General features: G+C 55.6%; 1 protein-coding gene across 1 annotated transcript in view; it reads left to right on the top strand.

The window, feature by feature from the left end:
- Positions 1-16515, top strand: part of ITGB4 (integrin, beta 4) — a 21652-nt gene extending 5137 nt beyond the window's left edge. Inside the window, exons 12-37 of the mRNA XM_010084957.1 lie at positions 191-289; positions 963-1089; positions 1228-1347; positions 1855-1961; positions 2262-2295; positions 2704-2895; positions 3432-3535; positions 3951-4009; positions 4627-4650; positions 4816-4964; positions 5045-5224; positions 5792-5940; positions 6301-6505; positions 7461-7621; positions 7989-8169; positions 8390-8527; positions 9053-9235; positions 9443-9574; positions 10596-10796; positions 11677-11850; positions 13240-13389; positions 14071-14259; positions 14523-14678; positions 15121-15285; positions 15673-15789; positions 16373-16515. Of these exons, the coding sequence (XP_010083259.1) occupies positions 191-289; positions 963-1089; positions 1228-1347; positions 1855-1961; positions 2262-2295; positions 2704-2895; positions 3432-3535; positions 3951-4009; positions 4627-4650; positions 4816-4964; positions 5045-5224; positions 5792-5940; positions 6301-6505; positions 7461-7621; positions 7989-8169; positions 8390-8527; positions 9053-9235; positions 9443-9574; positions 10596-10796; positions 11677-11850; positions 13240-13389; positions 14071-14259; positions 14523-14678; positions 15121-15285; positions 15673-15789; positions 16373-16515 (3639 nt within the window). The remainder of the gene's footprint in view (positions 1-190; positions 290-962; positions 1090-1227; positions 1348-1854; positions 1962-2261; positions 2296-2703; positions 2896-3431; positions 3536-3950; positions 4010-4626; positions 4651-4815; positions 4965-5044; positions 5225-5791; positions 5941-6300; positions 6506-7460; positions 7622-7988; positions 8170-8389; positions 8528-9052; positions 9236-9442; positions 9575-10595; positions 10797-11676; positions 11851-13239; positions 13390-14070; positions 14260-14522; positions 14679-15120; positions 15286-15672; positions 15790-16372) is intronic.
- Positions 16516-17249: the final 734 nt, after the last annotated feature.

Below are 17249 nucleotides of genomic sequence, written 5' to 3'. Positions count from 1 at the left end.
GCATCGACAGCCGAGGGGTAGGTCCTGCCCTGCCTGCGGGAGGGGTGACCACACCAGGCAGGGCTGCAGCACACTGCCCCGGTGCCTCCTGGGGCTCAGGGCTGCTGGGAGCTGGCACCTTGCTGCATCCCAGTGCCGCTGCGTGTCTGCAATCACTCTGGGATGCTGACTGTCGCTTCTTCTCCCCCAGGGCATTTGCAACAACCACGGGAGGTGCGAATGCGGCAGATGCATCTGTGACAAGGCTTCGCTGTACACCAGCTCCACCTGCGAAATCAGCTACTCCCTGGTGAGGCTCAGCCTGCGTTCCTCGGGGTTTATGGCTTCTTCCCACCTAGAACCTCTGGGGAAGGAAAGCAGAGCAGAGACGAAGGCACATCTTGGTCAGGAGCAAAATCCTGAGCAGGGGTTAGTCTTGCCTGTCCTGCCTTTGGTGGCCAGGAAGGGTCTGGGCTGGGAGCTGCTCTGCAGCCAGGGGCTTGCTTTGCCCCGCGGTTCACCAGCAGCAACTGTTGGACATCTGTCTGGGTTCTGGACGTCTGTCTGGGTTCTGAACGTCTGTCTGGGTTTATGTGCACTCTGGTGAAGGGCTCAGCTCCTGACACATTCTGATTTGCCTCAAGGCTGGAAAAAATAATTTCATGGCCTGGTGCCTCAGTTTCCCCATTGACAAACATGGACTAATCCCACGGTGGGAGTGGAGAAAGCTGGCTTGGTCATATTTTGGGAAGGCCACCTAAAACCCTTGGAGAGTCTATAATCCCTGCCCAAATGTGGGCTGCTGGTATAAGAGGTTTTTTGGAGCCAGCGTCGTTAGCTGCTTGCTCTCTGTTATTCCTCTTTTCACCCTTGCCTTGTCTCCAGGGTGAGGACCCAGCGTGTCTCCTCCAGCCTTGCCCTCTGGAGGTGATGTCCATCCCATGGGCTATGTCCTGACCATCCCACCTTGCCTCCCTGCCCAGGGCTTCCAGGCCGTGTGCGAGAGCATCCGGGACTGTGTTCGCTGCCAGGCCTGGGGCACAGGCAACACCAAAGGGAACTGCAGCGCCTGCCACCTCCAGATCCAGATGGTGGAAGAGCTGAAGAAAGGTACTGGGAGAGGCAGACCTGGGTGCAGATGCATGTGGTGTGTCTCCCGTGGGCTCTGCCCCATGTGCGTGTGGGGCTGCTCCCCAAGCTTCTCCTGCTCGTGACGATTTTGCAGTCGTGTCCCCTCTCTGTCCACAGAGGAAGCCAGCGAGTACTGCTCGTTCCAGGACGAGGAGGACGATTGCACCTACCACTACACCCTGGAGGGAGACCCCAGCGTCCTCCCCAACACCACCGTCCACGTGCAGAAGAAAAAAGGTGAGCGGGGACCTGGCAGGAGGGGATGTCCAGCCTGGGGTCTGGATGAGCAGTGACCGGTGCGCACTGTGGCTCTGACCCTGCTCCGTCCCTTTGCTGTGCCCTGGGTATTGTCCGTGGCAGGCAGTACCTCCCTGCCCACCTTCTTTGTCACACGTGGGTGACATTGTCTGGCACATGAACTGCAGGGGATGGACAGCAGCATCCTCAGAGAGCAGCACCTTTAGAGATCGGTGCCTTTTCACTGCCCACACAGGCAGGGAGAGGTGTGAGGTGCTGAATAGCTCCTTGGGTTGGCTGGATGTGAGCAGGGAGGTGGGATAGCTCTCCCTGGATGGCACTTTCCATTGTAAGCACCAAGAGAGAAGTTCCCAAGCTTAAATTGGCTGCTCCATCCCTCAGGGAGCCGTGGTCCAGACCTTCCCCTCTGTCCCTGCCTCCCCATTCCCTCCCTGCACACCCCATGCAGGGGGCTGATGCCGGGAGTGACGTTGCTGTCGCTTGCAGAGTGCCCGCCGGGAAGCTTCCTCTGGCTCATCCCCCTCCTCATATTCCTCATCCTGCTCCTGGGGCTGCTGCTGCTGCTCTGCTGGAAGTTCTGCGCCTGCTGCAAGGTGAGTGCCTCGGCTGGCTGCCCCAGCCTAGGGAGAGAACCAGATAAAGACCAAAAATATAACAAATTTCCAGAATCCACCCAGCCTCCGGCACGGCCACCTTGGCAGGGTGGCATCCAGCACCTCTGCTGTTGCCGACACGAGTTGCTGTGGGATTTCCCCCAGTGAAGGGATGTCTGGCTAAAATCAGTCTCTAGAGCCCCATCCATCCCTGCTGATGTGAATCCTCCCAGCTGGAGACGTGGGGGTTTTTTACCCTTGGCTGCAAGCTGATCATGTCTTTGGCCGTTTGTTTTCTAGGCTTGCCTGGCCCTGCTTCCCTGCTGTGCACGAGGTACTGGCCCTTTGAACTGGTGGGGAGGGATCTGTGGGGTTCACTGCCTTCCTGGGCTGGGGGGGCATGCTGGGGCAAGCGTCCCTCCTCATCCTCTCTAGGCTGGGGACGTGGATGAGGGGAAAAGCTCCTGGCAGAGAGCCTGAGCCCAGGAGCCCTTTGAGCTGCTGCCCCACACCCCGGTGTGCCCAACTGGGAATCCCGCTGCTGGATCTCCCCGACCAGCATCCCTCATGATGTGTGCTCTCCTCGCTCCTGAACACTCCTTGCTGTCTCCACTCCACTCCTGACACCCTTGGCTTGGTGGAAGCCCTACAAATTCCCCAGGACGAAGTCCTCCGTGTTGGGAAGTTGATGGCTGGCATTGTCCCAGTCTGCCCAGACTCTGACCCTACCCCTGCTCCGCAGGTCGCACCGTTGGCTTCAAGGAGGACCACTACATGCTTCGACACAGCCTCATGTCCTCTGACCACCTGGACACCCCCATGGTCCGCACTGGGTCCCTCAAGGGTCGGGACACCGTCCGCTGGAAGATCAACAACAACGTTCACAAGCAGGGCCTCACCGCCCTGGCTGCTGCCACCAACCCCAAGGATCTCGGTGAGTGCCACACCCGAGGGACGGGGCACAGAGGAGATGCTGTGGGTGCCGTAAAGGACATGAATCCTTGGTAGTGACCCCCAGCTCCAGCAGCCACCCCCAAGCCCAACTGCAGGGTGGGGTGTTCCTTCTGCTTCCATCTCAGGGGAAGCTGAGCAGCACGTTCCCGTGTCCAGCCCTGGACTGGTGACAGCCTTGGAGACCTCCTGACAGCCTGGACATGGGGGGATGTACCCCGCGTGTGTCTTAGTCTCATTAGCTCAGTGGCCCAGCCTTGATTTTGGTTCACCATCAATCCAGAGTCACCACTGGGCATTGTTTCCTTTGCTGTTTTCTGGCTGGACCTGGTGCAGACCTTCCCAGTTAGTCCTCCTGCTCTCAGAGGGTTCCTCTGCTGGTGTTACGGGGTTTGGGTGCTGCCGTTACGGCATCTGGGCACCAAGCATCACGCGTGTCCCCACGTTTTCCAGCTCTTGGCTGGGTTATTTCTCTTGGCCAAGAAGGAAGGAGTTTGACTTGGGAATTTCTCTTTCCAGTTCCCTACGGGCTGTCTCTGAGGCTGACCCGGCTTTTCACGCAGAACCTGGTGAAGCCGGACACCCGGGAGTGCGAGCAGCTGCGCAAGGAAGTGGAGGATAATGTACGAGCCTGGGCACGAGGGGGTCTTGGGGTGGGGCTGGGGGACAGTCACACTGAGGGGTTGTCTGAGATGCTGGGGAAGGGGGAACGCCCTTTCCCTGTGAACTCAGAGGGAGTAATTTTCCCTCTTTTTGAAAGAAACACAAACGTTACGATCACGACTGTGAGAATTATCGAAGCATCACGTTGATGAGATTTGCAGTTTGCTTCGGGGCACGTGGTCTGAAGCTCCTGTTTGGCTTCGGTTCGCAGCCTCTTGCCATCTCCTGGGGAGAAACCTCGTGGTGGTCTCTGCCTGGTGTGGTGGGGAGAGGGGGGAGGACCCGGGGATGTCTCGAGGGCTCTTGTGTTTGCTGGTAGCAGTGTTTGCTCGCTGAATACATCCCTGTTGTGAAAGTCCCTCTTACTCCCTGCAGCTGAATGAGGTTTTCAAGAATGTCCCCGGCTGCCACAAGCTCCAGCAGACCAAGTTCAGGTGAGTCACTGGGGAGAGACTTCCCATGGGGCAGGGTTCCCCCAGGGTCCTGCTGATGGACCAGAGGGCTGGGCTGTGAAATCTGGGGTTCCAGGAGGGAGCGTGGTCTGTGAGACATCCCCGGCACAAGCCTGCTGTGGTGCTTCACCCCCCCCCAGGGCTGCAGAGCAGAGCCCACACCGCTGTGCAGGTGATCTCAGCTCCATCTCGCTCTGGACCTGCCGGGTCCAGACCAGGACAAATCCTGGTCGCATGGTGCTCAACGGGAGAATTCCCACCGACTCCAAAAGTGTCAATCCTGTGCAAAGTTACAAGTGCCAGGCACAGGATGGAGGAATCGGGATGCTGGCACGGAGCAGGGAGTCTTCTCCCCTCCCCATGGCTCTGACCAGATGTGATGTCCCCCGTGGGCACGTTCCTCATTACTTGGGAAACCCAGGGCTGGAGGGAGCAGCCAGGCAGGAGGGAACGTGTGTTGTGGCCACAGGCTCTGCAGGACGGGTTGGCACCCGCAGGGCAGCTGCCACGGCTCAGACCTGCACAGGACTGTGACTCACACAGAACTTTGTCTCCCCAAATGCCTTAGTCACTCTGATTTGGTTTTTTTATACCCCCAGGTTACAGCCCAATTCTGGGAAAAGGTAAGAGGAACTCGCAGCCCTGTCTTGTGCCGCTTCTCCCTCTTTGTCCACACACGTGTGGGGTGGCTGAATGCCCCACGCACTCGCCAGCCCCTCCAACTGCTACATGAGATGAGCAACCCTGGCCTCAGCTCTTATCTGGCTCTCTCTTCCCACCGGTCGCAGGCAGGACCACACCATTGTGGACACGGTGCTCACCGCCCCTCGCTCAGCCAAGCCGGAGATCATCAAAGTGATGGAAAAGCACGTTTCCCACGAGGCTTTCAATGACCTGAAGGTTTCACCAGGTTACTACACTGTGACCTCAGACCAAGGTACGGAGCAGAGCTGAGGGCTGTCTCCTGGCTGGGCAGGAGGGACATTTCCCACCTCTCACCATTGCCCCTTCCTCCAGATGCTCATGGGATGGTGGAGTTCCAAGAGGCTGTGGAGCTGGTGGATGTCCGTGTCCCACTCTTCATCAGGGAGGATGATGATGATGAGAAGCAGCTGCAGGTGGAGGCCATTGATGTCCCCACTGGCATCGCAGAGATTGGACGCAGGCTTGTCAACATCACCATCATCAAGGAACAAGGTGAAGGGGCTGTGACCGTGGCATGAGATGAAGGGCGTTTGTGTTTGAGTGTCCCATGTCCAGATGGCTTCTAAGGAAGGTACAGCTTCTGTATTGGAGATCCCCCACATCGCAGACCAGAGGTTTGCCTGGTGACTCCTAAGTCACCTGTTTCTAAACTAGAGCATCTATTAAAGCATCCAAGGGAGGCTTGTCATCCTTGGTGACAGAGACCCAAACATTTGACCACCACAGGTTGCTACCAATTCCATGGCAGATCCAGGGCTGACCACATGCCTCTGCTGCTCCAGTTCACAGGCTGCTGGAGTAAAGTAAACACTTTCTGCTGTGGTGCTGTGCTTGGGGCAGGTCAATGTCCCCAGCAGTTTGCCTCTACTTCCCGTCTGGTTGTTCTGAGCAGGGAGCAAGAGTCAGGGGTGGTAAAGTCTCCAGCCCATGCAGTAATGTTTCATACGCAGCTCACACCCCTGGGCAATAGGAACTCTGTTCAGGGAGGACACTTGTGTGTTTGTAATGTGATTCTTCATGCATTTGCTCTACTCATCCCTTCTCTCCTGTCCCTTCCAGCCAGCAGCCTCATCACCTTCTTGCAGCCAGCCTATTCCCACAGCCGCTTTGATAAGGTGGCCAAGATCCCTGTCCTCCGGGAGATCATCGACAATGGGAAATCCCAAGTCACCTACAGGACCCGGGATCTCACCGCCAAGAATGGCAGGGTGAGGGTGATGCTCCTGGCCTCAGCAGGCAGGAACGAGTGGGGACAGAGGGCTGGGAAGGAACTGAGCCCAGGGCTGCAGAAGAGCAGCTGATGGGGCTCAAAGCAGGATGTGGCTTGGAGAGGGGAGACCCAAGGCTTGAGGCTAGCACGGGGCAGACATTCCCCTCCATCTCTTGCTCCCTGTGCCTTCAGGGACCTGAGAGGCTGCCTGTACCTGAGGCAGAGGGTACCAGCTGCCCTCCCGAGCTGTGGGCACTGGGAGACAAGTGAGGCTTCACTGGGAGACAAGGGGAAGCTTTCTGAGAGCATCTCATGGATGCTGCAGGTTATAATCACACGCCTCTTCCTTCTCCTCCAGGACTACGTCTTCACAGAAGGTGACCTGGTCTTCCAGCCTGGGGAGACCCGAAAGGAGGTGCAGGTCCCCTTGATGGAGCTGACCGAAATAGACACCCTCCTGCACAACCGCCAGCTCAAGCAGTTCGCCATCGACCTCCTCCATCCCAAGTACGGCGCCAAGATTGGCCGATACCCCCAGACCACTGTGACCATCGCCGACCCAGGTAGGGGCTGGCAGCCAGTCTGTGGGGAATGGCAGAGCAGGGGGTGTGGGACCCCCACACCGGGCCAGCCCACCCCGAGGGGGTGTACAGAGCTCCAGCCCTGCTCCTCTCCCAAAAAGCAGCAATGAAGAAGTTCAAAGAGGCAATGAGGAGGTTCCTCCAGCTCCGACTGGTAGATTTGGGCCTCCCTCTAGAGGCAGCAGTGGGTATAGACAGTGGGTGGGAAGAAGATGGATAATCGGCCTCAGAAAAGGAAAATAGAGTGTATTCTTCATTCCTTTTCCTTGGGGATTTGAATAAAAAGCTATAAAACTAGGGGGGAGGCAGGGCTTGCCATGAGCTGTGCTTGGTGGTTCCTGTGGATGGACAAGCAAAACTGTGAGGGTTGTCATCGAGTGGGTCGTATTTATCACTGTCCTGGTCATGAATGCTACGAGAAAGTCCCTTGTCACTGGACTAGAATGACTTCAAGGGCAGGTGCTGGGGCTGGAGAAGCTCCAGAGAGCTCTTGGCTGGACTTGGTGGGTTTCCAGGAGAAGCAACTGGGCGACTTGAGAAGGCTCTGCCCATCTCCGTCTTCTCTCATGGCTGCACAGGGCAACTGATGGAGAAGTTGAAGCATTATTAAATGCATTCAGACAGAGCTAAAGATTTTCAGAGGCAAGAAGGTGGTCTCTTAAGTTCCTCCTACCTGGGCAGCTTGTGAGAAGCAGCAGGAGGTGCAGGAGTTGAGGGGTCTGAGCCTGACACCCATGCCAGTTTGCTGTGTGTCTTTGGGGGACATTATCACCAAGTGCCTCAGTTTCCCTTCCCTACGATGGGGATCTGCCCCTCAGGAGTGCTTTGAGAGGCTCACTCAGGATGGCAGGGCAGCGCTGGAGAGAGGCACACTTCCTTCTTTTCCTCCCACACAGGGAACTAGTGCTGATGTGACCTTTCTTCCTTGTGTTTGCAGAGGTGGTGGATGGTGTCCCCTCGATGGCTGGCCTGAGCCAGGTCTCCCAGTCCCCCAAAGGCCGCCTGAGTGCACCGCTTAATCCCAATGCCCACGCGCTCAGCTCCAGGGAAATCCGCTTCAGCTGGTTTCCTCCACCAGGAAAACCTCTGGGGTACAAGGTATGGGGTGAATGGATCCGGGGTGAAGGTGTGGGTCCCATCCTGCCGGTGTTTCACACACACAGCCGTTTGTGCTGAAGGGATGGAGAGAAGATACCCAAAGGAGGGAGCAAGCTCAGCCCTTCTGGCCTCTTCCATCCTTGAGGGACCGTTGCTGGGTGGGTGTGGGATTTGCAGGAAAGATTCTTGGTAGATTCATATTCCTTTCCATCACTTACCATGAAATGCCCAGACTGTTCTGTCCTCCCATTTCAGAGGAGTGCCACAGCACCCTGGCTTTCCCAGAGCAGATCTAACAAGAGATGGGGAATTTCTCACCTGCTATGGTGAGATCTGAAGGAATCATGGCTTGCTTCTGCTTTGCCAGGTGAAATACTGGATCCAAGGGGACCCCGAGTCAGAAGCCCACCTCATCGATGTCAAAGCACCATCAGCAGAGCTGAGTAACCTCTATCCCTTCTGTGACTACGAGATGCAAGTCTGTGCCTACAACGCCATGGGTGAAGGGGCTTACTCCGACATCATCCACTGCCGCACGCTTGAGGACGGTGAGTGGCTCTGCATTTTGCATCCCACCATGTGGGAGCATGTTGGTGCCTGTGCACCCAGCATGGGATCAGGGCTCCAGCCCTGAGCTTCTGATGGTCTTGGGGACAAGCACTGGGCAGCTCCCACTGTGACCCAGCTGTGATCTGGGGAGCTCTGGGTTTCTGTGTGCACTGGCTTCTGACTTGCGGTAACCTGGACCCTTCGCTCTTGCCTTTCCAGTCCCCAGTGAGCCCGGCCGCTTGGCTTTCAATGTCGTGTCTTCCACTGTGACACAGCTGAGCTGGGCTGAGCCTGCAGAAACCAACGGGGAGATCACGGCTTATGAAGTCAGTTATGGACTCGTCAACGAGGACAATGGTAAGAGCTCCTTTTCTGACTGGGGCAGTGCAGCCAGGCTGCGTCGGTCCCAAGCGGCCGCAGAACCAGAACGGCTCCAAGCCTGTTTCCTGTGAAAATTGGGATCTGGAGGGGTCACTTCTTGATGGAAGGAGTACAGAAAAATCACCACTCAGGGTTTAATCCTGCAAATCCTGGAGCACTCTCAGTTCCCACACACTTCCATGGTGTTTTGTGTTGTTTTTCAACTTAAAAACTTAGTTCATAGGACCAGACCTAGGGCTTGGGTGTTAAGAAGAAGCAATTTGGTGACACACCAGCAACAGGAGACCTTTGCTGTAGGTTGGCTTCAGCATTCAGTTTGGGAATTTCCCCAAGACGATGTCATGCCTGTTGTGAGCAGCCCAAACAGCTGCTGCACCTTTTCCCAGAGCCAGGCTCTGTCCTGACACCCAACCTCAGCGAGCCTGTTGGCCAAGGGTGGGGTGCTGTGGGGTCCCTTGTGTCTCGTGACCTAGTGGGTGACAGGCATACCCATATTCACAGTACCCATCGGCCCAATGAAGAAGGTGCTGGTTGAAGACCCCAAGAAGCGCATGGTGCTGATAGAAAACCTGCGGGAGTCCCAGCCCTACCGCTACATGGTGAAGGCCAGAAACAGTGCTGGCTGGGGACCTGAGAGAGAAGCCACCATCAACCTTGCCACGCAGCCCAAGCGACCCATGTCCAGTGAGTTACTGCCCTGCTTGGGTGGGGAGCAGAGGGGGCAGGAGCAATGCTGGGGGGTGCTCCCCATCACCCCAGCTGCTTCTCCACATCCTGTTCGCTCTGCTGCTGCACCAGCCGCCCTGGGGAATGCTGAAGGCCAGCCTGAGCGTGGGAGGCCAGTGTGGCTTTGAGCTGCTTGTCTGACGGCACTTTCCACCTCTCCTCCAGTCCCCATCATCCCTGATGTCCCCATCATTGATGCAGAGGGAGGAGAGGACTACGACAGCTACCTGATGTACAGCGCAGACGTGCTTCGCTCTCCAGCTGGCAGCAAGCGTCCCAGTGTCTCTGATGATTCAGGTGCGTTGCTCTGAGTTTTGCAAAGGTTGTTTTTAACTTTAATTTTCCTTAACAACAGCTGTCAGGAATGAGCTTCACTGCTCCTTTCCTCCTCACGGAGATGGGGAGATCCAAGTCATGGAGATGGTGGAGTTCAGCCTTTCCAAAGCACAGTAACTGCATCCATGGGAACACTTGACTAGTCACAGTGTAAATAAGACCCGTGCCTCCTTGTCTTAGTCATGAGGCAAAGAGAAATCTCAGCATGGGGTGGGAGAGGAGCTTTTCATGGCCATCCCTGCTCTTCTTCCCTTCCTGTTGCCATTTGGCTGGACCACGAGAGTTACTGTCACCAAACAAACACTTGCAAGGCACAGACCTCCGAGTCCCAGGGATGCTCAGGGTCTTGGCCAAGCCAACAGGAAGGAACTCACCAAGTGCTGGGAAGGCACTGGCCTCTCTTCCTCCATCCCTTCACTCTCTGAATGAGACTGGCTGTCTTGTACTGGGACAATGAGAGGAAGATGGGCCATAAGTGAAATGAGGAGGCTTGTCAGCAGGATCTGGAGGGTCTTCCCTGGGGGGGTTCTCCAGAGCCTGGGATACAGCAGCGAGTCCCTGGTCCTTTCAGAGAGCAAGGTAATGGGAACACCAAGAATCCAACCATTCTGAGCGCACATCAAGGAGTGAGGAAACCTCTCCTGAGCAGAAAACAATTGTCACAGGATCTTCATGACAGGGACAGGCGTGTGGTGGGACTTTGACTCTCGCCTTTTGTCATGATGGACACAGGGCTGGAAAACAGCCCTGGGGCTGAGGAACGCCATGCATGTCACATTCCCACCATCCTCCATCTACCAGTCACATGATGGTTGCACCGCCTGAACTCATCAGCCAACACTTGGCGAGACGGGCTGTGAACAAGTATTGTTCCCACCGGCACCTGCCCCTTCCCCTCCCCAGTGAGCAGCACGAAGGTGGTGGGTAGCCCACTCTGTCCCTGCAGATCATGCCAACACCAGTGCTTGCGTTGTCCCAAAAGGCTCCAGGTGGAAACATGTGCAGTTGCTGGGAGAAGACTTGGATCTTCGCCGCATCACCTGGAGGCTCCCACCTGAAACCATTCCCCGCTTCTCTGGCAGCAGCCGCTTCTCCTCGGACACCGAGGGTCTCCTCCACGAGGAGGACAGCGATGTGGCTACTGGCAGCCTGAGGAGGAGCGCTACGCCCCAGCCCCAAGCAGGTGAAGGACGGCTTCATTACAGCACTGAGTGTCCTGTCTCGTCCTGCTCTGAGCTGAGGGGCCAGCGGCTGGGGTCTGCCCCAGTACGTGTCTGCTTCCTCCCCCTGTGTGCCCATCCTCATGTTGGCATGATGCTGTAGTCTGCTTCAAAGCCTTCTCCTGGTGTGTCTGCTCACAAGAGTGTCAAGGTAACCCCCATCTCGGCATGGACTTGGGAGCCTGCTAGCAAGTTGCTTCTACAAAAGGTTGGACCTTCGAGGCTGGAGCAAACTCAGATGATACCTGCTAAGTGCACCTCCAAGGGCAGCTCCTCACCTTAAGTGCCCTGAGCATATCTGCTGGACTGTTAAACAGAAATCACTCTCTCATGGGTAGCTGATCTCTCCTGTCCTGCTGGGAAGGGATGGGGGTTTGTCAAGGACCAGAACAACGGAGCAGAGTTTGCTTTTCAGATTCAGATGAGTTGGGATCCAGAATGAGATTTGGAGAAACCACCTCCATAAAGGGCTGATTTCCTTCTTCCGCCTTCTTTTTTAATTGGAAATTATAAACTTCTTGTGTCTAAGGAGAGATGTGAGAGAACATGGCAAGAACCACAAGGCAGTGCCCCAGCGAGGCCGAGGTCTGGCGTTACCTTGGGCACCATGGGTGTTTCTGGTGCTGGGTGTAGGGCAAAGTCTCCATTTACCTATTTGTTTTGGCATCATCACGTTGGGTGGTTGTGGCTTGTTCTAGATGTAGTGCTCCAGAACAATCTCCCAGAGTGGCTGAAGCCGGGATGCAGCCAAGGCACTGTGATGCCTCCTGCTTCCTCCCCATGGAAAGTGGAGCAGCAGCCCTGCCCACAGCCACGTTCCTCACAGTGTGCCTTCTTTCACAGAGCACTTGCTGAATGGCCGGGTGGATTTCTCCTTCCCCGGCAGTAACAGTGGCACGCTGACCAGGACAACGAACACCAGCTACCACCAGCTGAGCTCACATGTGCAGCAGGAGCACAGGGTGATGGGGAGCTCCTCGCTGACGAGAGACTACTCCACAATGCTGATGGGGCATGGTGAGTACCATGGTGATGGGACCGGTCCTTCCCTTCCACCCCGTGACTGTCTTCAGACCCGTGCCCTGAGTCCTGTTGGGGTGAGGACTGTGTTCACAGCTAAGGGGGCCTTTTGGCTCCACACGTGTACACCAGCTGGAGCTGACGGAAGATTGTTAAAAGGCTGTTCAAATGTGAGCCTTCAAATGTCATCTCTGCAGGAGCCAGTACCTGGGCTGAACGTGCTCTGAAGTCTCTTTCTCTTGCACTGCTTCTCTAGATTACCCGGGGAGACTCCTCCCTCCCATCCATGAAGATGCTGGGAGGACAATCTCACGGCCCCGGGATGTGGGTTTCAGGCGCAGGGCAAAGGTGAAGGGTTACTACCCCAGCATTGGCTTTCGGGACTCTATAATCATGACTGATGGGTCTGCGGGGATTTGCAAGTACATAGGTACAGCTTTGTCCAGTGTCTCCTCCCAGCCATGCATCCCATAACAGCCAAGCCACCGGCCATCCATGAGCTGTTGCCATCCACTGCTCACCCCAAACCTCTCCATGGCTTGCTGTGTGCCACACTGATCTTCCTCCTGATCTAGCCTGTGCCTCCATCACACCACCTTTCCATTTGCAGGTGCCTTCAGCTGTTTCAACCCACCCAGGCTGATTAACACCACCACTGCCACCGTCACCACCACTGCCACCGTGCTCTAGCCAACTGATCAGCTCATTGTCCCCATCCTCTTCATTGCTAACAAGCTTGTTGTTCTCTGTCTTACCCCACAGGCCTCTGGAGGACTCTTTGGGAGAACATGTGCTCCATGTGGGATGTCCCTCTGCAAGCTCCTTGCCCAGAGCCCATGTCAATGAGGGGCTTCAGTCCCCGAGTGTCACCTGGGAGGCTGCTGTCCTTGCCATGAGCCCTGTGTCCCAGTGGGTTGAGTTGTGGGGGAGCCAGAGCACCCAGTCCTGATCCCAGTTCCCCCGTCCCCTTGAACAGTCCCTGGAGTGTTGGGCTGCTTTAGCTATAGACTGGGGCCAGTCCCAACTGAGCTACATCTGAAGATGTCTGTGAAGCTTCTGGTAGACTGGACAGAGTGCTTTGGGGTGTGGGAGAAGGAGCACACAGAGCACCCGGGCCACTGCTCTGGTCTCTGCCACAGGGGCATGAAGCTTACCTTGACTTGTGCCACCCAAGGTTGGCACCCCAAGGCCATGGAACATCACTGTAGGTGGGCAGAACCAGTCAGTCCCCCTTGTGTTGGGCCAGCTTGCAGAGAGACATCTCGCCACATCCTCCCTGGACCATTGGCACCATCCCGCTCTTGCGCGTGCCACTCCCTCCTCTCCCCCAGCCCCCTTAGCTCCCAGCCCCCGTATCTCCACCCTGATGTTCCTTTTTTGCCTCAGACTCCAGGCTCCCACTGGGCATCCCCGACACCCCCACGCGCCTGGTGTTCTCTGCCCTGGGACCCACCTCCCTGAAGGTGAGTTGGCAGGAGCCGCACTGCGAGAAGGAGGTGCAGGGCTACAGCGTGCAGTACCAGCTCCTCAATGGAGGTCAGTGAACATGCGGCCGGTGTCCACCAGGCAGGTGGTGGTGGGAGTTTCTGGTGGTGGAGTCTCATCTGGGTCTTCTTCTGGGCAACTGGCTCTGGGTGACCCTGCTTGAGCTGGGGGGTTGGACCGGCTGACCTCCAGAGTCCCTTCCAATCTCAGCCATTCTGGGACTCAGGGACTTGTCCCAACTCTGCTTTTTGTATAGCCTTGAGGAAATGTCTCAGCTAGCCCACAGCCCTCATTCCCTCTTTCTGCTGGGGGGATAATTCCTGGGGTTGCTTGTGGAGTCACCCCTCCTCCAAAAAACCTTGGAGTTGTTCTCCACCAGCCCCAACATCTTAGCTGAAGGTTTTCTCATCACATTGGACTTGGAGGAAGGATTGGAATGAAAATCTCATATTTTTACATGAAACTTGAGGCAACATTAGTGAAAATGTAATTCTCTTTGGCTGAAAAACCTTGAGTTTTCAAGAAGCTGCTGTTTGTCCCAACCTGTTTTTGGAACAATATCTTATCCTGCACTACCAGTTGTTGGTGGCAAGGTGTGATGGAGGTGACCAGGGAGGGCCCCCAGATGACTTTTCCCGGCAGTTTGTTTGAGACAGAGTTTAGGCGAAAGCCATGGTTCTGTCTTTGTGCCTGCAACATGATGCTGACATCCCCCTTCCCTGTCCATCCCAGGAGAGGTCCACCGCCTCGCCATCCGCAACCCCAGCCAGAATTCGGTGGTGGTGGAGGACCTGCTGCCCAACCACTCCTACATCTTCAAGGTGAAGGCGCAGAGCGAGGAAGGCTGGGGCCCCGAGAGGGAAGGAGTCATCACCATCGAGTCCCAGGTGGACCCGCAGAGCCCACTCAGCCCTGTGCCAGGTGAGGTGGGGGGTGGCAGGAGAAGGGTGGCACTGATGCCTCTGCTGCTGTCTACCGTGCTGGCCTTGGTTTTCTCTCCCCTTACCACATCCTGAGCTCTCCTTTCCTTCCTTTCTTTTAGAACTAGGACTTTCTTCCCCATGCACTCACCTTCCACTAGCTGTCTGGATAGCTGAGACCTTCCAGCTCGTTTCATAAATGCCGTGTGCTGATCCCTCCCTCACCACCTCCCATGATCCTGACCTCTGTCTCATGCTCTGCAGGTTCACCCTTCACGCTGAGCACACCCAGCGCTCCCGGACCACTGGTTTTCACTGCCCTCAGCCCTGACTCCCTGCAGCTCAGCTGGGAGAGACCCCGCAAGCCCAACGGGTCCATCCTGGGCTACATGGTCACCTGCGAGATGCTGCATGGAGGAGGTATGGTATCAGGCTGTGGAAGACCAGTTCCCTGTGCAGAGAATGAGAAGCCTCCAGCAAAGGCAGCAACTTGCTGCATTTTTGCTGGGATCAGCAAAAAAAAATTGTCTGTCAGTGCAGACAGAGTAGGGACATGAGGCTGATCCCAGGTCTGGGAGCTGCTGGACCCTGACGCTTTGTGTCACTGCATGGTCTGGTATAACAAATGTGGTGGGAAGAGGAAGGACCTGTAGCTTATTACAGCCCAAACCCAGAGCAGGGTGCTGAGGATCACCACTGTAACAAAATAGGGTCGTCTTAGCCCTCAGTAGAATTGGATGGTGTGACCATGTGGGTGGCATAGAGCTTAGGGAAAGCCAAGACAGCAGCCAGAACTGGGGCAGTGTGTTTGGAGGGACCATCACTCCTCTCTCTTCACGGCTGGTATGTCTGTGTGGATTAGGGGAACCCAGGAATATCTACGTCGAAGGAGACAATCCAGAAACTACCCTGACTGTGCCCCACCTGAGTGAGAATGTCCCATACAAGTTCAAAGTGCAAGCCAAGACGACCCAAGGCTTTGGGCCAGAGAGGGAAGGCATCATCACCATCGAATCTCAGGATGGAGGTACTGTACCATGTCTTTGTGGAGGTGGAAAGATAAGAAATGCCTCAGAGCATGGAACACAACCCTTGGACCGTTTTCTATGAAAGACATGAAGACATTGTCTTCCATGAAGACAGTGCTTTGCCTTCTAAGCACTGTCCCAGTCCTGATGCACTGAACAGTGGAGGATCCTGAGAACCTGCCAGTGTTTAATTTATTATGAAACTTCTGTCTTATGCCTGATTGTACACAAACATGGAGGCAGCTGCTTATATTGCACAGGTCCCCAGTCCTCCCAGTTCCTCCTAAACCTGGCTCTGATGTCAGCAAGAGAAACCTCCTGAGCAGGGTCGAGGGGTTGGAAGCTCCTTGGTTCCTGGCTGACTTGTCCCTTTTCCTTCTCCCCAGGCACTTTCTCCCAGTTTGGAGGACAGCAGTACATGAGAGAAGAAGTGTACAACTTCCCCACCGAATACACCACCAAAACCAGTATCAGCCATTCCTCTCTGGATCCCCACTTCACAGGTAGGGGCTTGCTGCCTGCCTTGAAACCCTCAGAAAGCAAAGGATAACTCTGCTTGTCCAGGGTGCTTCTATCTCAAATGTCCAAGGCAGGGAGGGAGGGTCCATCAGGTGGGATGGATGAAGAGGACCAGACCCTTTCCTACACCGTGTCCCTGTGCTGCTCCAGAGGCAGTTGCAGTCATTTCCCCATGTGCTGCCCAGTCACAGAGGGAATGCTGAGCTTTCAAAGTCCCCCAAGACTATCCCTAGGGACCAAATAGCTCCTCCTGCAAGGGTAGATCTCTTCAGAGCAGGAGAAACAAGAGAAGTGTGATGACCACCTTTAATTACATCAGTGTAGTTGACCCATGTTGTCTCACTTGAGTTCATGGACTCATGGGTTCACGCTGCAACATGGAGAGTTTGGGAGCTGTTAGGAGATCCATCTTGTTGACTGTCATAGTAAAGTACTGAATCACTTGGTCTGGAGAGGTTTTCCACCAGTGAAAGTGGTATTCAAGGAGAAACCTCTGCCAGGAATCATCAGGTAGAGCAGATCCTGTTCCCTGTGTCCCTGTCCTGACCACTGGGCTCCTCATTGCAGATGGCATGCTGATGACAACCCAGCGAGTGGAGAGTGCCAGCAGCACCCTCACCAAACAGGTCACCAAAGAGTTTGTGAGCCGGACCGTGATGTCCAGCGGCACCGTCACCAAACAGATGGAGAGGCAGTTCTACGAGGCCTGAGCCAGGGCAGGCTGCCCGCCAGTGGGACATCGGTGTTCAGAGGGTAGGGCTTGGTGGAACAAAGGGGGCTTCACCCAGATGGTGCCTGGGCAGCTCCTCCTGTGGGCAGAGATCCTCCATGGCACTTCCAGCTCTGGACCTCTCCTTTGGAGCCCAGTGCACTCAAAGCTCTGGCACGGCTGGGTCATCAGGTGTGTGCTCCTCCTTCAGGGCTTGTTCACCCTGTCCTGCTCTGCCGAGACTCCGTTCTGCAGAGTCCACAGGGACGTCTTCCACGAACAACCACTGCTCACCCCAATACCCTTCTCCAGTGCCCATCCATCCAAATACACCCCCAGAAATCCAGGTGTCCTTATGGCTCCAGCCTCCCCAGATAAATGGAACAGAATGATTTATTCTCAGGTCCTCGGTTTTGAGAGGATCCCAGCTGGCTACATCCTGGTTTATGGAGGGTCACCATTTCCATCTTTGCTCTCCGGCAACTTGGCTGTCCACTGGAGATGGTTACTTTGCTCTGTTTTTTGGAGTTGGTTTGTTTCTGTTTTGTTTTGGGGTTTTTTTGTTTAAATATGAGAGCTGCAAGGTAGGGGTTCAGGGTAACCGATGCTTTCTTACCGCACCTATTTGTGTCTATTCTTCGCTGCTAACATTTGGTACCACGATAGCAAAGTATAGCCTTTCATTTGTATAGCGTTAACTTGTGATGGCCTCTGATGCTGCTTTTTTTTTTTTTT

This window comes from Pterocles gutturalis, unplaced genomic scaffold (genome assembly GCF_000699245.1).
Source record: "Pterocles gutturalis isolate BGI_N339 unplaced genomic scaffold, ASM69924v1 scaffold22570, whole genome shotgun sequence".
Lineage (NCBI taxonomy): Eukaryota > Metazoa > Chordata > Aves > Pterocliformes > Pteroclidae > Pterocles > Pterocles gutturalis.
Note: the sequence above shows the minus strand (reverse complement) of the source record. Positions and strands in the feature narration are given on the sequence as shown.